Genomic DNA, 24231 nt, shown 5'->3' with positions numbered 1-24231 from the left:
GACTGAGGAGATCTTATTCTCAAATACATCCATGTGAAGGAGATGTGTCAGCGGATGGGATGGAGCCAGGCTCTTCTCAGGGGTGCTGAGCAACAGAAGGAGAGGCAAGTGCAGAAACAGGAGCAAGGGACGTTGCACCTGAACATAAGACCCTTACCATGCACTGGAACAGGCTGCCCCAAAAGGTGGCAGATTGCCTATCCCTGGGGGTGTTCAGCTGTCCAGGCATAGTTCTCAGTGCTCTAGAGGACGCTGCTTGAGTAGGGGGGCTGGACTAGGTGACCTCCGAGGGTCCCTTCCCACCGGAACCATCCCGAGATTCCGTGATCTCCCAGCCCTCGGGGCAGGACCGCTCTCCCGGGGTATTGATGGGGGGCAGCGCTGGCCCGCTCTCTCTGCCTCTGCTCCCACCGGCGCCACGAACGCAGCTCTCCCATCGCCTGGAGCCGCGCAGACCTTGCCCCGTCCGCCCGTGGGTCCGTCCCGCCGGGGCGGGGAGGCGGGAGCGGGGCGGGGCGGGGCGGGCCCGGGCCGGGGCTGCCCGGAACGACGGCGGTGGCGGGATGGGGTGGGCGCTGCTGGGCGTGGGGCTGCTGCTGGCGCTGTACACGCTGCTCCGGCACGGGCTGCGCAGCGCCCCGCGGCCCCGCGGCCGCCCCGAGCTGCGCGGCCGCACCGCCATCGTCACCGGTGAGCGCCGGCCGCGACCGGCAGGGAACCGGGACGGGCCCCGGTGCGGCCCTTGCCCCCGCTCACCCCCGCGCTCCGCTCCGCAGGGGGAAGCAGCGGCATCGGCGCGGCCACGGCGCTGGAGCTCGCCCGGTGCGGGGCCCGCGTTATCCTGGCGACCCGCAGCGCCCGGAGGGGAGAGGCCGCCGCCAGCCGCATCCGCAGGGTGAGCGCCGGCACCGGCACCCCCGGGGAACCCCCGGCATTCCCGCCCACGGGACATCCCAAACCCTATGGCACCTCCAGGGTACCCCTGGCACCCAACGGGCAACTCCAGGACACTCCCGGAATACCCCCCCGTGGGGCATCCATGGATATTACCTGAACACCCCCAGATACCTCCATGGACACCCTGAGGACACTGCCATGGCATCCCCTCAGCAGCCCAGGGATGCCCAAAAGAGACCTCCAGGACATCCCTGGGCACCCCGAGGACGCCACCCAAGACACACAACAGGACTTCTCTAAGCATCACATGATTAACCCCCAAAACACGCCCATGGGTACACCCAGGTACCCCATGGCACACCCCAGGAACAACCCCTCAGATACCCCCACAGGACATCCCCAGGCACCCCGAGATACCCCAAGTTGGGGCACACTGTACCGCGGGGGGCTGCAGCCTCCCGTGCTGGGGGGTCCCTTGGGCCGGATCCAGTCCCCAGAACATCCCCCTGCCCCTGGCCGGCTCCAGCCCCTGCCCAGGGCAGGGCACACCCCCGGGCCGGCCCCTGGCCCTGCCCCAGCCCCCGCTGTGCCCACAGGAGACTGGGAACAACGAGGTGCTGTTCATGCATCTGGACCTGGCCAGCCTGCGCTCAGTGAGAGCCTTTGCCAGCACCTTCCTGCGCCAGGAGCCCCAGCTGCACCTCCTCATCAACAACGCGGGTGAGTGCCGGGACCCCAAATCCCCTCTGCACCCCCGGGGCACCACCACAGGCTGCCATTGCCTCCTCACTCCGCAGGGGTGAGCGCCGGGGGCACGACGGAGGATGGCTTCAGCCTCCCCTTCCAGGTGAACCACCTGGGCCATTTCCTGCTGACCCAGCTGCTGCTGGAGCGGCTGCGGAGCTGCGCTCCCAGCCGGGTGGTCATCGTGGCCTCCAGTGCCCACTGCGCCGGCCGCCTGCGCCCCGAGTCCCTGGGCCGGCCGCCCTCGGGGCTGTTCTCCACCTTCCAGGACTACTGTGACAGCAAACTGGCCAACGTGCTGCACGCCCGCGAGCTGGCCACGCGCGAGCAGGGCACGCAGGTCACCTGCTACGCCGTGCACCCAGGTAGGACCCAGCTCACCCTGGGTGTCTGTGATCTGCACACCTTTGTGTCCCGCGGTGTCCGTCTGTGCGGGGTGGTGTCCTGCTTTGCAGCCTTTTCACAGGGAATTCCTGCACGGGGAGCAGCTCTTCCTGGCACAGCGTGGCCCTTTGCACGTGTCCCTTTATGTGGTGTGTCCCTTTGCACGCGTCCCTGTGCACAGGGTCTCTTTTCATGGCGTGTCCCTTATCTTGGCATGTCCCTTTGGACCTCGTCCCCTTGCACCGTGTTCCTTGATACAGCGTGTTCCATTTACAGCGTCCCTTTGCACAACACATCTCTTTATACAGCGCGTCCTTTTTCGCGTGTCCCCTCCTCGCATGGCATCTCCCTTTGCACCTGTCCTCGCCTGGGGCACACCCAGGACAGCCAGGACAAGCGTGGCAGTGCCTGGGGACAATCACAGCCGTGCTACCCATACCAAGGCCACCCTGGCCATCTCCCTTACGGGCCCATCCACTGGCACGCACAGGGGGACGCCCAACACGTGCCAATCTCCCACAGGCTTCGTCAACACGTCGCTGTTCCGGCACGCGCCGCTGTGGCTGAAGCCGCTGCTGCTGCCGCTGGCCTGGCTGCTGTTCCTGGACGCGTCCGAGGGCGCGCAGGTGGTGCTGGACTGCGCCACGCAGGACGGCCTCGAGCCCCTCAGCGGCCGCTACTTCACCGACTGCGGGCCCCGGCTGCCGTGGGCAGCGGGGCGCGACGACCGCCTGGCACGGGCGCTCTGGGAGGGCAGCGAGCGCCTGCTGGGGCTGGGGGCGGCGGGGGGACACCTGGGGGGGCGTGGGGAGGGACATCGGGAGGGCCCTGCTGCTCCCACGGCACAATAAAGGTGATGGTGGTGACGAGGGAGCCCGGGGGGTCCTGTGTGGGTGTGGAATGGGGCTGAGCGAGGGGCACCGGCCCTTGCACACCCACCACGTGCAGCAGAGCTGGGAGCGTGACAGTGAGCGAGTGTGCAAGGGGATGGGCGGGTGGGTGGGTGTGCGCGCAGCAGCACAGCCAGCTCCGCACACGCGCTGCAGGACACACACCCTGCCTTGCACACCCACGCGGTGTCACACACACACCCTGCCTTGCACACCCACGCGGTGTCACACACACACCCTGCCTTGCACACCCACGCGGTGTCACTCACACACGTCCCGTGCACGCCCACACAGTGTCACTCACACTCACACACGGTCCCTTGCACACCCACACAGTGTCACTCACTCACACACGTCCCTTGCACATGCCCGCGGTGTCACTCACACTCACACACGTCCCTTGCACACGCACACGGTGTCACACGCGGTCTCTTGCACACCCACGCAGTGCCACTCACACTCACACACGTCCCTTGCACACCCACGCGGTGTCACTCACACACACCCACGCGGTGTCACTCACACACGTCCCTTGCACACCCACGCGGTGTCACACACGTCCCTTGCACACCCACTTGGTGTCACACACACACCCACGCGGTGTCACTCACACTCACACACGTCCCTTGCACACCCACGCGGTGTCACACGCGGTCCCTTGCACACCCACGCGGTGTCACTCACACACACCCACGCGGTGTCACACACGTCCCTTGCACACCCACGCGGTGTCACACGCGGTCCCTTGCACACCCACGCGGTGTCACTCACACTCACACGCGGTCCCTTGCACACCCACGCGGTGCCACACGCGGTCCCTTGCACACCCACGCGGTGTCATTCACACTCACACACGTCCCTTGCACACCCACGCGGTGTCACTCACACTCACACGCGGTCCCTTGCACACCCACGCGGTGTCATTCACACTCACACACGTCCCTTGCACACACACGCGGTGTCACTCACACTCACACACGTCCCTTGCACACACACGCGGTGTCACTCACACTCACACACGGTCCCTTGCACACCCACACGGTGTCACACGCGGTCCCTTGCACACCCACGCGGTGTCATTCACACTCACACGCGGTCCCTTGCACACCCACGCGGTGTCACTCACACGCGGTCCCTTGCACACCCACGCGGTGTCACTCACACGCGGTCCCTTGCACACCCACGCGGTGTCATTCACACTCACACACGTCCCTTGCACACACACGCGGTGTCATTCACACTCACACGCGGTCCCTTGCACACCCACGCGGTGTCATTCACACTCACACACGTCCCTTGCACACCCACGCGGTGTCACTCACACTCACACACGGTCCCTTGCACACCCACACGGTGTCACACGCGGTCCCTTGCACACCCACGCGGTGTCATTCACACTCACACGCGGTCCCTTGCACACCCACGCGGTGTCACTCACACGCGGTCCCTTGCACACCCACGCGCTGTCACACGCGGTCCCTTGCACACGCACGTCCCTCCCTCGCACACCGCGCATGCGCACGCCCCCCATGTTACCCCGCGCACGCGGCGCCCAACATGGCGGCGGGCCCGGCCCCGCCCCGCCCCCGGGGTGTGGCACCGACCTCCCCAAGATGGCGGCGCCCGCGGGCCGCGCCCCCGCCGTGCGAGGCGCGGGGGGTTGTGGGGGCGGTCGGCGGCGGGGCCATCATGGGGAACTGCCACACGGTGGGGCCCAACGAGGCGCTGGTGGTGTCAGGTACGGCCGGGACAGAGGGGCTGTGGGGTGACATGGAGGGCACCCTGAGGGAGTTGGGGGTCGGGGCTGTGAGGGGACTGTCAGGGGTTTGAGTGGTCCCTGTCATGGGAGGAGCCTGAGGGATTGGGGGGGGGTCTCTAATGCGGTCTGCTTAGGAGGGGGCTTTGGGGGTCCTGGCTGAGAGGGAGCTCTCAGCGATTTGAGGGGTCGCGATCACTGGGGGGAACTGGGAGGGGTGTCTCTGTGATGGAGCCTCATGGCAGAGGGAAATCGGAGGGTCCTGGCTGTGAGGGGACTCTCAGGGGCTTGAGGAGTCCCTGTCAGGGGGACACCGTCATGGGGAGAAGCTGTGGGAGTTGGGGGGGGTCTCTGTGATGGGGTATGAAAGGAGGGGGGAATGGAGGCGTCCTGGCTGTGAGGGCACTCCGAAGGATTCTAGGAGGGATCCCTGTCGTAGGAGGGCCCTGAGCGATTTGGGAATAGACAGGGAGATGGGAGATGCTGTAATGGAGCTGAGGCTCCGGGGTGGGGTCCCAGCAGCGCAGAGCGGTGGGCGAGGTCCGGCCACAGCAGCAGCAGCCCCGATGCTGCTGATTCCAGGTGATGTCAGGCACTGGCACCAGCAGAGCTCAAACAGGCTTTGGCTGGCATTGCCAGGAAGCCGACCTGTTCCCGGAGACAGGTTGGGTTTGCCAGGGAAGGGGAGCTGGGTGTGAGCATCCCCCTGGGCCAGAGCACTACAGGCTTGTCCCTGCAGTGCCCATCTTCATCCATCACATCCTGCTGCGGCTTCCTCACCAGCACATCACCTGCACGCTCAGTGGTGCTGGCACCGGCTGCAGGTGATGCCCACTGGACATGGGGAATGTCACCGGCAGCTGACTGAGGCTGGGGTTAAACAAACCAGCAGTGAGGTCCCCCATGTCTGATTCGACCTGTAGCTGCTTCAATGCTGCTGCAGCTCCAGGCTGCACTTTGGCATGCGGACAGGATTATTATTAATTCATTATTGTTAGATGAGTTAATTATTGTTAGGTGATGCGAGGGCTGGGAGCTTCACTCTGTGACAGACTGAGGCCAGTTGCAAGGTAATGAGCACCAGCAGAAAATGCATGTGAGCATCAAGGATGTGCCTCTAAGTCACAGCTCTGCCATGCTTGCAGCTATGTTATTGTGGTTTTGGAGCCAAAGCCTCCAGCAAGCTGTGGTTGATTGGTTTTCAGTTCATCTCTCTTGGATGACAGACCTATTATGGGAATTCCTGAGGAGATGCCAGGAGCAGGCTGCAGTTCTGGAAACAAATATGCCCACTCTGCTGGTGGCTTCTAAGGAGTTACAAACCCCACCCAGCAGCTGCCCAGAGCAGCAGTATTCCTTGCAGTTTTCCTGGTCTGCAGTTCCCAGTGGGATCCAAAGCTGATGCTGTGCTTCCCTCCAAAGGGAGCCCTGTCAAAACTGGCACTGCTTGGTGAAATGCCACATTCATGGGAAGATTGAGAAGCTGTGCTGGGATGCCCTTTAGTCTCAAAGCTTGGGTTTGCTTCTGTTCAGCTCTGGAGTTTACAAAACACAGCTTCCAGGATGAGCCAGCAGGAATTTGTGGCATGTGCTTGCAGTTCCAGGCGTGATGCTTTTCCACAGCCAGGAGCGGCGAGCCCAGGACACTCCTCGTAGTGCAAGCTGCATTTTGTGAAGGGAGCAGAGATCACCCAGGGTTCTGCCAGTTGGGATGGGGTTTGGAGCTGCCACCAGACTGGTTTTCCTCAGCTGCTGCCCAACGTAGTCTGCACATACGTGCTGAATCCTGAGGGCACCAACTGGGAGCTCTGCAGGGCCCTGCAGATCCTCTGTGCCTGTGTGCAGAGCGACTGCTGGGGCGTTAGTGAGGGGCTGTAGCTACAAGACATTGAAATTCCAGGAACTTGAGCCATCTTCCTTTGGGGAAAAGCCGTGAGGATCTCGTGGGCCAGCATTAATTTGTGTGATACTAAGTTGGATTTAGGGAGAGAGGGGAAGGGAAGTAGAAACTAATAATAATTACCAATAAGCCAAAATAATATTAAATAAACTTTATTTAAATTAATTTAAATAAACCAAATATTATTAGAGGCAGGCTTTTGGCATGCAGTCTTGAATTGTCATGTGGTAGTTATCTGAAAGACTTCACTTGGTGGGAAGGTTTTCTTTATTTTCTTTACTCAGCCTGTACCCCTTGGCCTTTAGTCCTGGGCCTCCCCTGGCATGTGGGTTTTTCTGAGGAGGGTTGTTCTTTCTTTTCACTTTCTTGTGAGACACTCGAGTTCCTCCAGTGCTCAAGAAGCAGCCAGCTGTGCCTTGGGAACGTGGAGCTCTGTAGCCTTATTTGGGAAGCTGCTTCCCAGGCACAGCTCAGCACTCTACTGGCACTGCTGTCCTTCCCCTGCTGAGTAACACCAACCTCCTTCTAAGAAACTGCACTGCTGATCGATCCATCAGTGAATTGTGGAGCCCAGGATTTGTAAGGAAGAGCCTTGAGTCTCCCCAAATTGTGGGTCTGACTTTTCTGGGAGACTCCCTTGGTGCAAGGACTGAGGAGGTTTTGGCCTGGCACATCACTGAGCCCACTCTGAGCACAACTGGAGCTGGTGGAGTTTTCAGGGAGGTACACAAAGTACCTGTTCATCCCCATATCTGAATGTTCCCACCAGACAAATAGGCTGTGAAATGCTGGGTTTGGGTTGCAATCTGGTTAAATGCAGCTTTTGTGGCTAAGGGTCGATCTGCTGATTTTAAATACAGCACTATAACATTTCCACAGTGTCACAATAAGGAAATCTGTATTTATAGTGGCCATATTCATCTAACAGTTACCAAACAGTGTTGCTTAAATCTCTACACTTGAAGCATTTTCCTTCTGGCTGGCAAGGGCTGCAGCAGAGGAGCTCTGAGGGGAACACCTGGAAATACGTGAGGGGGAAAGTGGGCACAGCCCTCCCTGTTCCTGTGTCAGAACAAACTCCTACGTCAGCAAAAGTTTAGGGAGTGAAAGGAGGAAAAAAATCAGGGGAGTGCAACCCAGCCAGCCCAACTTTATCTCCTAGGAGACTACTGAGACAAGTATGTTGATTGTAGCACCTACAAGAAGACAAGTGGAGGTATTTGCCATGTTCAGCTAATCTGATTCCTCTTCAGGTGAGCAGAAATCAGCTTGAGAAATATGCTCCAGCCCAGTTTCTCAAATTTTAGTTTGGTGCAACACCCTTTAGGGCTCCTTGATGTCTGTCAAAGTAAAGGAAGAGCTAGCAGTTAATTCTAGTCTTGTGTAGACATTTCCTGCTGCGTGCCAGCAGTCAGGGGTGTGTAACCCTTCCATCCTGTTACTGCATCCTTCTTACCCCTTCAAGAGCTGCTCATGTGCTATTTTCATGTTACTTTTCTAAGTTGAAAGCCTGAAATAAGGATTTCTTGAGGTTCTTGAAGCCCTTCCTGCAAGAGACCTACAGTCCACCGTGCAAGGAGGAACTGGTTTCTCAGATATTATGAAATTAATATGAAACTGCCTGGAAAACCATTGCCAGGGAACTTGACAGTAGCTCACTGTTCAGCTGAAAGAATTTATCAAGTAAGTTCCTTGTTTTGGCTTGGATAATGGAATCGAGAATGTGCTTATTGAATTTGCAGACTGAGCTGGGAGTGGGTTCGAGAGCTTTGAAGAGCTGGATCAGGATCAAAACAAACTCTGGAGATTGACCCAATGAGCTGAACAAAACCCAGTGCAGTTCTGGAAGGAGAAATGTAAAAGCTACATTTAGGTGAGAAGAGTGTATTGCATGAAAATGGAACGAGAAGGTCCAGGCCATGTCCTGTGGAAAGACATGGTGGGCAGCAAGAGCCACCTGAACCCTCACACTGATGGTGTAATTCCAGTTCTTCAGCCTCAAAAGACATAGGAGCTTGTGGGAAGGAGCAGGCAGCTTCAGCTGGATCTCAGGAGGTTTTTGCCCTATGTTCATACAGTTCATTCAGTTCAAACTGTTTCCCAGGGTTGTGGTTCCACCTCTTGTACCAGGCAAGCCATGCAGGAAGCTTGCAGCAGCACTGGTGGTCACCATGGTTGGTTTCTCACTGCTTGTGATGCTCAGGGTTTGCTCAGAGTTCAGCGTTGCAGCTGGTCTCAAGTCATGAGTGCTCAGAAGGGCCCTTACGCAGCTCTTCTGGGATCTTTCCTTCGCAGGAGATGCTTCTTCACACATGGTGGGGCTCAAGGCTTCCTTGTCAAACTGCCCTTTGGAAAGCCTGTTAGGAGAAGGTGGACAATAGCCTTAGACCTTTACTTTTGGTTTCCAAAAGGAATTTTGGGGGAGTATCTCAGTGATTTTGTTGTGTAGCTTCATTGTTGTCTTCTCTGAGTTCCTGTTTATGAGATGAGTTTTTAAATGTGTTTTTAAACTCACTCTATAGCATTGTTAGTCATTAAGTCATTTTTCATATAGATTACGTCCAGAACAAGATAGCCAGTGTAATCTGCTTTCATCTGCTGCAGTGACCATCAGAGGCTTTTATGGATTCAACTCAGAACCCTGCATCTTTTAAAATTAATTTTTGTTAACCTTGTACCATTTCTGCGTGTGAACAAAGCCTAATTTATACGCACAGCAAGGCCTAAGGACCAGACACTGACTTTAGGCTGGGCCCTGCTCTAGGTTATGATGTTCTTTATATATGCTTTTGCCTTCCTCTGTCTCTGCATTATCTTTTGTCAGTAGCTGTTTTCAAATACCAACTTTTTCCTGGTTTGTCTGGACTCAGCAGCCTGTTTACCATGACCTGATTTTGGAAAGCTCACCACTTCCTGCCAGAGAGGTAACTTAGTGCCCGAGTTACCTGGGAGAGCAAACAACACAGAGCTTGTTCAGATCATCCCAGCTTTGATGTTTTGAGCCCTGTGTCCCCAAAACTGTTGAGGCTCATGTTCTTCCTTGCTCACTTCCTGCATCTGCTGAGAGCTCCTTTTATCTACCAACTCCCAAGCGATTAATCTTATTTCATAATAAAAAAAAACCCAAACAAACAGACAACGTACTTTCTCCTGGCTCTGGGAATTCTTGCTTGAACATGGGACCCCTTCCTTGGGAAGAGGCCAAGCTGGCTGGCAGCTCCCTGGCTATGAATCCTCCATTTGTGGCCCCTCACACTGCCCCGGAAGAGGCACGGTGGATGTTTGTGGAAGCGACTGTGAGACCCAGTCTGCTGGAACAGTGGGCGTATTATAGCTGGGAAAGGCAATTTCTCTGCCAAATCTCATTGTGCAAGAGGGTTTATTCTTTAGCCTTGCAAAGATTTTGCTTTGTTGGTTCCTTTTTCACTTGCTGCCTGAGAATTGAGAAAGAGGTGGCAGGACTGCAATGGAAAATGAGCCCTCAGCTCCTCAGCCTTGCCAGAACGGAGCTCTGCTGCGCTCAGATGTCCAGCATGTGTGAAAGCAGCTGGCTGGCATCCCACTCTTCCTTAATGTGTTAGTTTCCCCTGTTTTTTTTAGGCTTTGAACAGTTTTTGACATATAACCTAGCTCAGTAGACCATGCTCTGCAGCTGTGTTTTGTAGCACCAGGAAGCAAATGTGGAGCTCGTTTTGTGTGTGATACTAAATAAGGTATTTCCTTGCATTTCCTACAGCAGAAGAGGAGCATCTGTATGGAAAGGCACTTTCCTGTAACAATGGTGGGTTTAGGGTGCAGAGCTTTCTCAGGATATTATTAAGAAGAAATTAACAGAGGTTCAGTAAATACCACATAGACCCTGGGAAATAAAATACCTTTCCACGTGGTGCTGCTTTTCCTGAGTGCCAGGAACACCTCCCTTCCTGTTCTTGGAAAACAAGGCTGAGCTAACCGGGCTGACGCCCTCCAAGAAATGTTAAAGGCATTGTGGTTACTGCAGGATGTTGTATCATCAGCTTCTGTAACGTTTGCCTGGTTGAAATAGCCTTCCAGCTACGGGAAAAAGCTACCCAAAGGCTGGCTCAGAGGTGAAAGGAGAATATTCCTCTAAGCTGTGCAGCACAGGAGATCTGAAAAAGTGTGTGAAGCCTTTTCCTGTTTGTGTTTAATTCTTAATGAAATGCAAGGGTGAAGAATTGAAGATGGGTAGATCTCCTGGTTTGTCAACCACTGCATGGAAGCCAGCGAAGCAGGCAGTGTGTAGCCAGTGTCTGGAAGCAGACAGTGTTTGGAAGTAGGCAGAAGATGGCTAAATGCTGGGGTTGGAGCAAGAAGAGGAGGAGAACAAGGAGGAGAGTCCCCTCCTACAGTCAGAGGGCCCTGCAGGCACACTGGCCTGGATGTGTGTTGCTTCTGCTCTTCATTTTGACCTATGCAAACGATCCTGGTCATTCCTCTTGAAAGGGCTGCTGGCTTCATCCTTGTCCCCTTCCCCTCCCACAAGCCAAAGCTCCCAGAGCCACTCTGTTTTCTGCATTCCTGCTCTTCCTCTGCGCCGGCTCTGTCTTGCCTGCATAGATCTATCCCGCAGGGCTGGAACTGTCTGTTGCTCTGTTTGTACAGCACTGCCTTGCTGAGGCCCTCAGGCACTGCTGTAGTAAGAGTGATTATGGAGAGCAGCTGGGAAAGGGAATTCTGGTTCAATCTGCCTGAGAGTCAGCAGCTCCCAGCACTGGTCTGAGCCGGGGAGCTGCAGAGTTCCTCCCTTCCCAGCCATGAATCTGATCACTGGCAGGGTGCTCTCTTGAAAGGCAGCAGGTGTCTTGTTCCTGAAATCAAAGATATGAAAATCCAGACAGCATCTTCCAGCTTCACCAGGATCAAATCTTAAATGTGTCAGAAGAGTTCTGGAGGCTGCCTGAATCTTGGGCACATCCAACTCTGAGATGGACCATCAAAGCATCAAACACTGTGCTACTTGCACAAGCCAGAACTAGGAGGTATTTTTTGGGAGCTCAAAGGTTCTTTTCTCTTTCAATGCTGATTTGAGAGGTTCTGTGGGCATTTAAGGGTGGTGTGGGGGAAAGGAGGTGGATTTCATATGTGGCTTTCCAAAGCAATTAACATCACAGCAGTTGAAGATACTGATATTGATTCTGGTTACTAAAAGGGCTTAACAAAACTGAAATAAAGCCCTGGTTTGACATACAGATATTTCTGTGTGTTACTGTTGGTCACAGTGAATTATACAAATACTATTTTCCAACTTTATAAGACAATCACAAAAAAGATTGCCTTGGGAAAACTGCCATGTGAAGCCCATGGAGAGGAGGAAGAGTAGGAACTCCTCTGCTTGTAAGTTATTCCCTGTCCAAGAGCACGTGCATGTGTGTAATCCTGATGTCTCTGTGCTCTCTGCTGTGCTGCAGGTGGCTGCTGTGGCTCTGATGAGAAGCAATATGTGTATGGAGGCTGGGCCTGGGCTTGGTGGTGCATTACTGACACCCAAAGGTAAGGAGACCCCTCGTATTTATGGGCTTTTGGTGTGGGAATTTGGCAAAATCATCCCAGTGGGGCTGTCAGCAGTATTTTTAGGAACACTGGATCAGGCACTGTGTGTGAAACCAGGGATGAGCATCAGGAGTTCTTTGCTGGCTGTTGGCATGGGGACAGCTGGGTGCCACAGTGCAAAAGACACACACAAAAAAAGAAATCACATGCTTTCAGCTGGATTGCTTTTCAAACGGCCTCTATGTCCACAAGAGGAGCCAAGCTCTGCCCAGTATGGCCCAACCCCTCACCCAGTAACAAACCAGTTCATGGCCTGCAGTGCACCAGTGCCCCCCTCTGCTCCTCAAGTCTCTCTTTGTAAAGATCTGCTGACTGCTGTCACCTTGGGAGCAGACTGTTCTGATTTAAATCCACGGGATTTCCTTTCTCTTCCTTTCCTCAGTTGTGGATTTTGCTTGCTGCTGCTTACAGTCTGGTCTCTGAGCTGACGTGCTGTGGTAGTGCTGCTGTCCTGCTAATACAGCTCTTTGTCTCTAGGATCTGTAGGAATGCTCCCTGCCAATACAACCCTCATGCTCACTGATACAGGTTTCCTCTGTCTGTGAAAAAAAAAAAAAAAAAAAAAACAGGGAAAAGGATAAAGACGTGACTTTTGAGTTTTACACTGAGTGATGGCCAGAGGTTGTGGTTAACCCTTACAGCCTCTTCCAACCTCTTTTCCCTGTACCTGTGTTGTCACCAGCAAAGTGAGCATGTGGCTGCCCTCACTCTGCACATGATGGGAGGTGGGAAAGAAAGGAAAAGCCCAGATTGTGGGCTCAGTGTTTAAGGGCTGCATTTGAGCCAGACAAGCTTCATTCCCAAATTTTTGTGAGACATCTTGTTGGGAGAACTGTTAATTGAACAAATGGTTCTCACTTCTCCTCTTCTTCTGTGAGAAGCACAAAGAGCAGTGCAGGACCTTGACCTGCCCAGTGCAGAAGATCAGACACATTTAGGAGGCTGATTTGCTAAGTTAAGGATAGGCTGAATCCAGGGCCAAGAACTGGATTGCCAGGAATGAGCTGTTATATGATAGAGGTCTAGGCATTATTTAGCAAGTGGGGCTCTTGACAGGAATTCCAGCATCCAAACGAATCTTCTGCTTTAAAATCCTTACCAGTTCATGCCGTGGGATGTGGGGCTTAAGTCTCCTTTCTGACATGCCATAAGCTGTGCCCCAGATGGAGCCTGCTGCATTAACATGAAGAGTGAGACAGATTTCCTTCTCTGAAATTAGGACATTTTTTTCTGGAACTGCCAGTGCTGCAAGCAAGAGAGACAGGAGCAATTGTGTTGCTGTCAGCGGCATCCCGCCAGGTAGCATTAACCTGGGAACAAAAGGAACAGTTAGAACTGGCAGGGTGCTGGGCACTTATCCTGCTGCAACCTTGAGCACTGGGGAAAAACAAGGGGGAAAAATGCTGTCCCTGTTTAGGGGTCAGAAATAAAAGCAGTGAGAGAGACAGTGTGGTCTAATATGCCTCTGGGGAAGCCAAATGGTGCTAATTCAGCTTCCCAGGACAGCACTTGGAAGCGGCTTCTCTCCTCAATGCCTTAGCCAGGGGTGGGTAGCCAGGTCCCTGGTGTTTTCATTTATCTGTCCTCTCTTAAATACTGACATAGAAGCATCTAAATTACTACCAAAAGGAATTTTTCTGTGTGCAAAGATTACTTTAACAGAGAACTCCAGCTGACACCAGGATGGACAGTTTTGTGTGCAGGGTGAGGATGAGCCCCCAGCCTGTTTATCCTCATTAAAAGAAACTGCTGGATGCTGTAAACTCCCTCCCATGACCAGGGAAGCTGATTATGGAGCCCTGGGAGCAGGCAGTGGGAGAAAGGCAAACTGACCAGGGAAAAGCTGAAACCTGAAAGTCTCGTCTGTCCTTTGCAACGAGTGTCTTACTCTCTGGTAACTGCTCTGTGTATTTGCTGTCCTACCCTTACTCCTCCCTGCTCAGAGTGTCTTTGGAGGTTTTGACCATCCTCTGTCGCTGCGAGAATGTTGAGACGTCGGAGGGGGTCCCACTGTACGTAACAGGGGTTGCACAGGTAATGATCCTCCAGCTTCCTAAAACACTGTCTAACTGTTTATCCCTCTGTTTTGAGCAGCAGCAGCAGCAGCAGGATAACATAAAAACTAATGGTTTTCTAACGGGACAGCTGAAATCTCTATAGTCTCCTCTCCTTCCCCTTCTCCAGCACTTGCTCTGTGGCACTCCACAGTTCATAGGTAATGCAGACAGGTACATTCCTGGCAAATTCCAAATTCAGCATTGAATTTGCTAACATTTGCTCCTGCTGTAACCCTTTCCTTGCCAGCACTGTCTCCACTGGGGGCTTGGGGGAGAGCAGAAGGGCATCTGGAGGCACACTTTTGTGTGGAGGCACAGGCAGGCCAGGTTGGATTCTGTACAGGATTTGGGACAGGTGGGAAGGCAGGTTTTGTGCCATTTCAAAATTGCAACTGTGCCTGGCTCTGCAGCGTTGGCTCTGGATTCCCACTCAGCCCTTCTTCCTCCACATGGAGACTCTGCCCATTTTGGATGTTGTCACTTTTGAAAATACAGCACAGAGACCTCAGATGAGTTGCAGCACACAGGAATGGCATTATGAACCAGTAATGACTAAATATCCCAGTGAACAGAACTAAGAAGCAGCACAGTTTGGAAATTAAATCCCAAGTCTAGATCAGGCCTTCAGAAGGCTGAAATCCTGCAGTATCTGATTAAAGCTGTGAACACATGGCAGAAAATGCCTGTGCATGTCCTGGACAGTGGAATGTGTTTTATCAGCTCCCAGTTTGTGTGCCAGTTTAATTAGGACAGTGGCCAAGGCAGGCATGAACTTGCAGGCATAGGTTTCAGCACTTCCAGCCAATCCTAGAGCAACTCAGCGTGCACACAGCAGCCCAGGGCAGCCCCTTCATGGTTCAGATGTTTGACCTGATGTTCACTGACACAAACTCTCTGCCCCATGGCTCCCTGTCCTGACTCCCAACGTCTTTCTGGCTCGTTATGGCTGATATGGGAGCCAGGCTTGGCCTCCTGGAACAGAACCTGCCACAGCCAAGATGTCCCTTGTTTTACCGAATTGTGACCTGTCAGCAGATTGCTGGGACTGACCAAAGTACCTCGAGTCCACCTGGGGTGACTGAGACAGCTCTGGAGCTGCAGGATCTGTTCCTGGGTGCCTGATACTCTACAGGTGCAGCCATAAAGAGCTGGGGACTCATTTCCATCTTTGGGTCATGGGACACTGGAAAAATAGAGGGAGAGGTGAACCAGGTCAGGGGTCAGTCTGTGGTAGGGCTAACCCAGGGCTTCTACAGCATCAGTGTCAGGTTCTGCCAAGCACCAGCATTCATGTTGGGTGGATGCATCCCAGTTCTGTGCTGTGCTTTCAGAGCAGTGACACCTCCCTGTGCTGCCGTGGCATTGGGCAGCATGGCACAATGAGCCTCTGACAGAGAGCCCTTTGGGGTCCCAACCTGCAGCTTCTGGCTCCTCACTAACTCAGCAGGAGGGAAAGGGCCACGGGGTAATTTCCAGTCTGAATTCCACCCTTTGATGATAAATTACCTTTAAGCATTATCTGAAAATCTATTTCTTGGCCACAGTGCCCTGTCTGTCTCCAGCCACAGATGTGGCCTCTTGGCTGCATTCTGTGCCTGCCTTGCATTACCTGTGATGAGTGCAGCAGGTAGCCCTGGGCAGGAGATGCAAAGGGAAGAGCTGAGTGTGTGTAACCTGGAAACGTGCAAATATTTTACGTTTTTTGGCAGGATTTCCCTAGAGATAATGACGTTACAGCCCAGGTGTGAGGACGTAGAGACGGCGGAGGGGGTAGCTATAACTGTCACAGGTGTGGCACAGGTACAGTAACTCCAAAACATCATTTCAGGAATGCATGCCTCTAACTTACATCTGGTTTTCCCTCTGAAGAGGTTGCTGTTGTCCAGGGAGAGAAACCAGCTGCTCTGGAATAAATCTTTGTACCAAATCACATTGTCCTTGTTGGTACAAACACTCTCCAGCATGTTCCATGTGGTGAAAGGGGGCTGTGACTTCTCCTTCTCTCCCCAAAATAATTTTTTTCTGGTGTCTCATTTGTCCACGTGGCAAATGAGGTGTGTGGGGGTGACTTGATGTGTTTGTGGAATGCTGATGTGCTGTGGTGCCCTTGGAGCTGTGTGTGACCCCACAGGACTGACACATAACTTCCTGAGATGGTATCAAGCATTTGTTCCCTTGGATTGTTATTGTTAGCACATGGGCCTTGTAATTCTTCATGGTGAGTTAAAGCTTGAAAGAAAGAACTTAGTCCCTCCAGGCACTAAAACTGGCGTGTAAAATTTTTGGCTGGAATTGAATTTTTATTCTCTACAGCTTTCTTCAAATGTAAGAACCTGCTTTTGCTGCCTGTGGCAGCACACCAAAACCCTGCACTTCTTGGAGTCTGAGGTCTGCTGTCCTGGTACAGTCTGTCCTTGGGGCCAGGTCCTGCCCTGGGGAGGATGCTGGGAAGGAAATGTTAGTTTTTGAGGGAATTTGGCTTCTCAAATAGGCAGCTGGATGCTGTGATTGAAGATTACTCCTGACAGCTCATTCTGCATTTGGGTGTACAAACCAAGAGTGGCTCTCAGTGCGCTCAGGGCTGTGGTCACTGTGTGACCAGGGGTGTTGTCACAGGACAAGTGGCTGCCACATTCCCTGTGCGGAGCTCTGGAGCCAGGGGAAGCTGCTGAGTGAACATCTCTCATGGACCCAGCACCCGTGGTTTCTATTTTTCAGTACTTTATATCCATCTTTCACTTCGTTTCCAGTTCTTGATACCCATTTAGCTGCTAAGGTGTCACATAACCCCAGTGGTCTTTGCATGGTTGCAAAAATGTGTGCACCCATGTCTCCCTTCACACTCTTTGCCTAAATCTGTAGGCTTTTCCTTCTGTATTTGGTATCTCTCTGAAGCCAGCATTCCCTTTTGTCCTAGTTTTGGGAAATTCTTCCTGCAAAATGGTCTGGTAGCAGAGGGCTGGATCACTAGGTGCCTTGATTTGAAAATACAAACCCCAGTTCATCTCATTCATGTTATTCTCTCTTCTCACTGTTCATTTTTTCCACTGACAGTTAATTTTAAAGCTGTGATCCAAGGAATTGCCACACAGAAAGCAGCCTCAAGGCTGTTGGGGATGTGCATGGCAGAGATTACCTTAATTCTGCAGAAGTACTTTTTGAAGCAAACGTCTTTCTATTAAGAGCTTGAGCAAAAAAAAAAAAGGAAAAAAACCCAAACAAATTATTCCTAGAGAAACAGCTTTTAAAGTGTTTGCTGCAATGATAGAAGTGCTTAATGTGCATAAGGATGCTGTTCTTCTCTTGAAGAGGGATGTAATGAATGCTCACCAGTAGCCTCCTTCCCATGTTGGCTGGGGGCTGGGATGCTGCTCCCTTAGGCCATGCTGGGCTCTCTATCCTTCTGCAGCATTTTGCTGAGCCTCCAGCTAATTGGATTCTCTGTGCCCACCCCTCACTGCGAGTCCAGCTGGCTGGAGCAGGGTGTGGTGGCATCGATCCTGCACAGGGGATTGCTGGATGGAGGCTCTCTGATCCTGCCAGCCGAGGGATCTCCCTGTGATGGGAATGACATTTGAGAAGCACCGAGTGTCACAGTGCCCTGCCGGAAACCCTGCAAAACACGCTGAGCACAAATTGCTCAACTCTGGTTTCTTTTGTGCAGCCTTTGCTTTGGAGGTTGGGATCTGTGTTCCACGCAGAGCCAGGCTGCCGTGGGCTGGCCAGAGCTCACCAGTGGAGGCTGGCTGGCTTTATCCAGAGGCTGAATCATTCCTTGCTCCTAAGTACTGCAGGGATTCTCCTAATGAACATCCTGCCCTGTGCTCTGTCCTCCCACAGCTCCCGAGGGTGGGGATTGTTTGGAGAGGTGGAATTGCTGGCAGATGCTCACCATAAATGTCGCTGCTGAGTCTAATTGCTTTTGATACTTGCAAAAATCTCCTATTTGCTGTGAGAGGAGCCTAGTGCAGGGCTCACACTCCTGGGTGCAACTCCAGAGCAGCTCTCCCAACTCCCCCTTGTGTGGGAAGAGCACACTGCTGGCCTGGGGTGTAAGGACAAGAAAAACTACTGCAGAATTGGCCTTGACAGGATCCCAAGAGGCTTTGGGGACAATGCGGAAGAGGATTGCCACGCTTGCCTGAGGTTGTTTGACATTTTGACTGGGAGACCCAGTCTGGGAAGCAGCAGTAGGAAACAGGCTCAGCCTGGGTTGGTATTTCTTCACATTACAAGGGGCAGGGTTGTGGCAGGTGAGTTTTGGCCAGCTTACTCTGTCAAACATGGTCCACCTCCTGTCCCCTTAGAAGATGACAGTGAGTCCTAGTTGTCCTGCTCTCTGGCAGTGCCTGGGCCACGTGCTGCTGTTTGGCTCTGGAGGGATCATTTTGTGTGTGGGGGCTGTCAGATAAGGCTCTCAAGAAAGAGTTGTGTTGCTTTTGCAGCTGAAAGTGCTAGAAGGTATCAGGATGAGGTCTATAGCCTGTGAATCCCTCAATAGTGTGCACTGGGACCGTCAGAGGGCCCCTTTACAACATCTGTGCTTTGCAAATCTTGGAACCAGGTCCAGACAAGGCCCTTGGGGCAGGACCCAGGGTGCCACCAGCTCCTTGTGGGACGGGAGACACTGCCCAGCCCAGTTGTGTCCATGAGAGGGTGCTGTAGGATCCAGAAAGCTGTGTGGCTGCTCTGGACCTGCTCCTTCTCTGGTGCTGCCAGGCACAGAATGTCCCTGTGCCCAGCCTTTGCCTGAGCCCTCAGACTGGACATGGCCACCAGGAGCTGTTGTCTTGGTGGGTTGCACTCCTCATAGCTGGGTGTTGTAGAGCACAGATCTCCACTGCCAAACACACTCCACAGGGATTTGTAATTCACTTTGCCTTTAAAAAGCAGCCCTGTGACCAGCAGGACCATCCTAAGACCCTGGCTTGGCTGGAATGGGAGCGCTTTTACGCCTGGCTCTGGTGTAAGAGAGGTGAAAACATTGCTGGGGTGGCTTTGTCCCAGCTCTGGGGATTGTCACCAGACTGACCATGTGGAGCAGAACGGCCAATTTCTGGCCATGGCACACTAGGGTCATTGCAAAGGATATCTGGGAGCTCCCAGCTACAGGCAGGACAAACCAGTGGCCTTATTGTCTCATCTCTCCTTCCAGGGAACACTAAATGGAACCCCTATTCCCAAGCTGCTCCTTGGGCATGTCAGACTCTTTCTCATTCTCTGTCTTTTCAGGGTCAGAAAAATTAATTCTAGTGAAAGAGGAGGAAGAGGAAGGTTACAAAATGGGTTTTGGCCAGGGGTGGTCAATACCCAGCTTTCTTCTGACTCTGGTGTTGGTGCAGTGGCTGAACTGCTGTTTCAGGGGGTTTTGTAGGGTTTCTGTGAGTTGGGACTGGTAGGGCCAGGCTCTGTCCCCACTGCTGAGCACCTCTGTGCTGAGCTGCTGTCAGAGTTTGGACAGCAGCACAGAGAGCAGGGGCTCTCTGGCTGGTCCAGTGGCCTGGCTCAGCCTGGTGACAGCTCAGAGTGGTCCCTTGGAGCATCTGTAGCACGGGGGCCTGGCAGCCTGGTGGTGGTATTGCTGCTTCTGCTGCTGCTGCTGCTGCTGTTGGGTGCCTGCACCTCCTGGACAGGCACCTTCAGTCCCTTTGGTTCTGTGTCCTGTCTCTAGGTGAAGATAATGACTGAAAAGGAGCTCCTGGCTGTGGCCTGTGAGCAGTTCTTGGGGAAGAGCGTGCAGGATGTGAAGAACGTGGTCCTGCAGACTCTGGAGGGACACCTGCGCTCCATCCTAGGTATGGAGGGGCTCATCCCCTGGAGGCATCTCGAGTGGCTTTGTCCTTTCTCAGCTGGCTGGTCCCAGCAGTATCGCTGCCACCACGCAGCCACACGGGACCTTCCTGTGCTGCCTGCAGAGGTGGCATCTCCCCTCCAGCAGCTCCCTCTGAGTGGCTGGGCCTTGTGATAAATGAGTTTTCAGTGCCTGCAGTGAGAGATGTCTGAGTCCCCATGGGCCACAGGTAGCACATGTGGGTGGTGGTTGCACTTGTGAGACTGAGATGTTGCTGCCACTGCTGTGGCAGAGGATTACACCCTTGTGTCCAGGCCTGAAGAGATTATGGACAGCAAGGATGTTGCTGAGCTTAGACCCACATTTTTGTGTGATACCTGTTCCAAATAAAGTGCTTCACCTTCCTCACCTCTGCAGGTACCCTGACAGTGGAGCAGATCTACCAGGACAGGGACCAATTTGCCAAGCTGGTGCGGGAGGTGGCAGCTCCCGACGTGGGTCGCATGGGGATCGAGATCCTGAGTTTTACCATCAAGGTACGCCCAGATGTTGGGCACTGCCCTAGGCAGAGCTGTAGGAGCAGCAGGAGAGAGCCTGGCCCTGACCCCCCTGCTGCAGCTGCAAGGCTCAGGCTGACAGCCTGTCCCAGCCCTCCGGGAGTTTCCATGACAGCCGCCACAGCATGTCCTGTATCCAGGCAGCTGGGCCAAGAGCACCCGGGTAGCTGCCTCTGTAAACAGGCTCATGGAGAGAGCTGGCTGATAACCCAGCCTCCTGGGAGTGAGGGAAGATGTCGGGATGGCCTCCCTGTTTGTTTGGAGCAGCTGACATGACGCGTTCTGACCCTGGCCTGCCCACACTGAGCTTCAATGGGAAAAGGAGCAAGACGGAGTCACTCATTTGAAGTGGTTATGACTTATCTCCCCTCTCCAGGATGTCTATGATAAAGTGGATTACCTGAGCTCCCTGGGGAAGACTCAGATTGCAGCTGTCCAAAGGGATGCAGACATTGGAGTGGCAGAAGCCGAGCGGGATGCTGGCATTCGGGTGAGTCCAGAGACGTGCTGAGCTTCCCTGGAGCAGCCTTTTCTGCTCCAGCTGCATGCCCTGAAGGTCTGCTCTCTGTTCCCTCTCTGCAGGAGGCACAGTGCAAGAAAGAAATGCTGGATGTCAAGTTCATGGCAGATACCAAAATAGCAGATTCCAAACGGTCTTTTGAGTTGCAGAAAGCTGCCTTCACTGAGGAGGTCAACATGAAGGTGAGAGTATCCCACAGCCCACTGCTGTTCCCTGGAGGGTCTGTGATGGTGTTGGTGACTCTGGGACTTGTCAGTTTCCTCCTCCTGCATCTGTTAGGAGAGCTGGGGGTGGAGAGCCCAAGTCTGTGTGTCACTGTGAGCTCCTTGAAGCAGATTCCTCTTCTGTTTGCAGAAATTCAGTGGGACTTGAAGAAGAGGAAAGGATGGGGAGGGTTGAACCTGGAGCTGATGGTGCTTAAGTGCTGTGGGAAGAGCAGTAGTGAGGATTGGGATGTCACCACTGGGAAAAGGTTCAATAGCAGGAGTTGTGTCTGGTTTTGGGGTCCTTATGTCTGCGTACCTGAGTTCATGGCCCTGACCCCTCTGGTCCTCTCCCCGATGTGCAGACTGCAGAGGCCCAGCTGGCCTACGAGCTCCAGAGCGCCCGGGAGCAGCAGAAGATCCGTCAGGAGGAGATCGAGATCGAGGTGGTGGAGCGCAAGAAGCAGATCGAGGTGGAGGAGAAGGAGGTGGTCCGGATGGAGAAGGAGCTGATGGCCACCGTGAAGCAGCCGGCCGAGGCCGAAGCCTATCGCATCCAGCAGATCGCCGAGGGCGAGAAGTGAGTGAGCCCCTGCCCTGGGCTGGGCAGGAGGGAGCACAGTGCTGCCCTCAGCCCCAGCTCCTGGGCTCTGCAGGGATCCGGGCTGCTGCAGGGCTGCATTTCCCTTTCCAGGGTGAAGCAAATCCTCCTGGCTCAGGCGGAGGCAGAAAAGATCCGCAAGATCGGAGAGGCCGAGGCTTTTGTCATCGAGGCCGTCGGGATGGCGGAGGCTGAGGGGTTGAAGCTGAAGGCAGAAGCACTCCAGAAGTACGGAGAAGCTGCCCAGCTGTCTCTAGTGCTGGATGCACTGCCTGAGGTGAGGAGGGGGCAGCTTTCCCCTGCTCCAGGTGGGCTGGTTTCCCAGACTGGGCTAGGTCTCCTGGGGGCACAGCGAGGCCCTGTAGGGACCTTTCCCAGTGAGCTGCTGAGCAGTTCCTTGACTCTCTGCTCACCCTGCTTCCCCAGATCGCTGCCAAAGTGTCTGCTCCCCTCTCCAAAGTGGATGAGATTGTTATTCTCAGTGGAGAGAAAGGCAGCACCATGTCTGATGTGAACCGTCTCCTGGCTGAGATCCCCACCTCCGTGCGTGCCATCACTGGTGTGGATCTCACAAAGGTGAGCTGGGCACTGGCAGCTGGCAATGCCAGCTGCTCTTGGGGCACAGGGACTTGCCTGGAAGCTTTCAGCCTCCCAGGGAGCCTCTCCTTCCCCAGCCCTGACCAGCACAGAGTGCAGGCAGCGCCCTGCCTCCCCCTCCTGCAGCCCTAACAGCTTCTCTCTTCCCCTCCTGCAGCTTCCTCTGTTCCAGAAAGCCACCGAGGCCAAGGAATGAGGTTGGCCAGCCCAAAGCTAGTGAAGATCACTCCCTGTTATGCACTCAGACATCAACTGCCTTCGACACATGGGAATTCCTTTTATATCAAAGACAATCCGAGTTTCGTTTGTAACTGGTGCCTTATTTTGTAGGGCCAGAAAGATGCATGTCCTGTCTGCTGCTCTTTTTATTCCAAGGCTGAGAGAGGATTTATTTTCTAATTAACTTTGTGTTGTCTCAGGCCAATCCCATCCCCAGTTATGACTGGCAACTTGTCTGGTGTTGCAGTCCCTGTGCCTTGCTGTTCTCTGCCCTGGGGTGAACACCTGGGACTTGGAGCAGAGGCTTGGGATGGGGAGTTTTAGGAAGAGAACCAGGACTCCCCTCCCCTGGGCTCCTTGCCCTCTCTCAGTGACCCTCCTGGGCCCTGTCCCAGCCCTGCCTCTGCCCACAGCTGTTCCTGTGGCTGGCTCTCCCTGTCCCTGTGCCTCACCCTCAGGACACCCACAGTGCCAGCAGCCCTGCCCAGGCTGGGTGGGTGGCAGTCAACCCCCCAGGAAGGTGACAATCCAGCACTAGCAGTGGGTGCTGCTCTCTCCCATGCTGGTTCCCCTTGGGGAATTTTCCTCATAGGATCTGAAGCAGGGAGAGCTCCAGGGGTCAGAGGGAGCCCAGCTCAGACCTGGTGCGATCTCGCCACCGCAAATACCAAAAAGTAGCGCTGTGCCAAAGCCACCCATCCCCTGAGAGGGCAGTGAAGCCACTGTGACTGCTGTCCCCAGGTGCTGTGACACTTCCCAACCCCACAACTACTCGAGCAGAGAGGTGGTCAGAGGTGGGTGGGGGACCAGCTGGACACTGAGGTGGGGACAGGCTCCTCCAGCACAGCCTGTATAGCTGCCCCTGCCTCCCTCCCTCCCCTGCCTCTTACGGCCAGTAGCTTTGCTGCCTTGTGGCAATGTGTAAGACATTGTCCCCGTGTGTGCCAGTCCTCCCCACAGTGCCACCAGAGCCCTGTGCTGGCCCGTGCCCCTTCCCTGCCTGTCTCAATGCCTGTGTTCAGTGTGGCTGCACAGTTCAGTGTGTGAAGTCAGCCTGGCACTGCTGGGAGCGGGGGCGTCCTGCACGCCCAGCTCAGTGCTCCCACCCCGTGCCATAGGGTGGCTGCAGGTCCCTCCCGGTGGGGTCCTTTGCCAGGAGTGACCCATGGCGGGTGCTGCGGGGTGCCCCTGCGCCCTCCCTGCCGCCGGGGCGGGGGGAGCGGCGTTATCAGCCCCCGGCTTGCGCTGGCCCGTGGGCGGCGGGCGCGGATCTGGTGCTGGCCGGGCAGGCGTGCCGGGCCGGGCCGAGCCCTATCTGCATGTGCCCGCCACCCCGCTGCTGCGAGATAATAAACCCTTGTCACCTCCTGCCTGGGCTCTGTCTCGTCCCTCGCGCCCATCTGTCTCCCCTGGTTGGCTTGGGCTGGCCAGGGGCTGCTGGCCCGGGAGTGCTCCTGTGGGGATGGGGGAACAAGCAGTGAGGGGAGGTGAGGTTCCAGCTCACGCTGCTCCTCCGAGGCTCCTGGGAGCTGGTGGCTTCCCCA

At 54.6% G+C, this 24231-nt stretch overlaps 1 protein-coding gene and 1 long non-coding RNA gene across 8 annotated transcripts; one reads left to right on the top strand and one right to left on the bottom strand.

The window, feature by feature from the left end:
* Positions 1-543: 543 nt before the first annotated feature.
* FLOT2 (flotillin 2) lies at positions 544-22871 on the top strand. 7 transcript variants are annotated; one of them, XM_068210469.1, is made up of 14 exons: positions 544-690; positions 777-895; positions 1494-1617; positions 1695-2006; positions 12001-12082; positions 15909-15999; positions 19871-19994; positions 20408-20526; positions 20924-21037; positions 21130-21249; positions 21636-21850; positions 21965-22148; positions 22298-22447; positions 22626-22871. In XM_068210469.1, the coding sequence occupies exons 1-14, from the start codon at positions 564-566 to the stop codon at positions 22662-22664; spliced, it is 1920 nt and encodes a 639-aa protein (XP_068066570.1). In that variant the 5' UTR covers positions 544-563; the 3' UTR covers positions 22665-22871. The 7 variants fall into 7 exon arrangements, with proteins under 7 accessions (XP_068066570.1, XP_068066571.1, XP_068066572.1 ...); XM_068210470.1 differs by lacking the exon at positions 15909-15999 and adding an exon at positions 14086-14176; XM_068210471.1 differs by lacking the exon at positions 1695-2006.
* LOC137485789 (uncharacterized) lies at positions 9345-18252 on the bottom strand. The gene is made up of 2 exons (XR_011005460.1): positions 15269-18252; positions 9345-13452 (listed from the first exon to the last, which is right to left on the bottom strand). It is a non-coding gene; the product is annotated as an uncharacterized lncRNA (long non-coding RNA).
* Positions 22872-24231: the final 1360 nt, after the last annotated feature.

The sequence above is a fragment of the Anomalospiza imberbis genome, chromosome 20 (genome assembly GCF_031753505.1).
Source record: "Anomalospiza imberbis isolate Cuckoo-Finch-1a 21T00152 chromosome 20, ASM3175350v1, whole genome shotgun sequence".
In the NCBI taxonomy this organism is placed as follows: Eukaryota; Metazoa; Chordata; class Aves; order Passeriformes; family Viduidae; genus Anomalospiza; species Anomalospiza imberbis.
This window is presented reverse-complemented; position numbering and strand designations above follow the sequence as displayed.

Bases quoted from the DNA above. Each gene is read 5' to 3' on its own strand.
- FLOT2 (XM_068210469.1), top strand. From the start codon at position 564: ATGGGGTGGGCGCTGCTGGGCGTGGGGCTGCTGCTGGCGCTGTACACG. The intron at 16,000-19,870 runs GTACAGTAACTC...TCCTGTCTCTAG, and splicing joins CTGTCACAGGTGTGGCACAG to GTGAAGATAATGACTGAAAA. The intron at 22,448-22,625 runs GTGAGCTGGGCA...CCCCTCCTGCAG, and splicing joins CTGGTGTGGATCTCACAAAG to CTTCCTCTGTTCCAGAAAGC.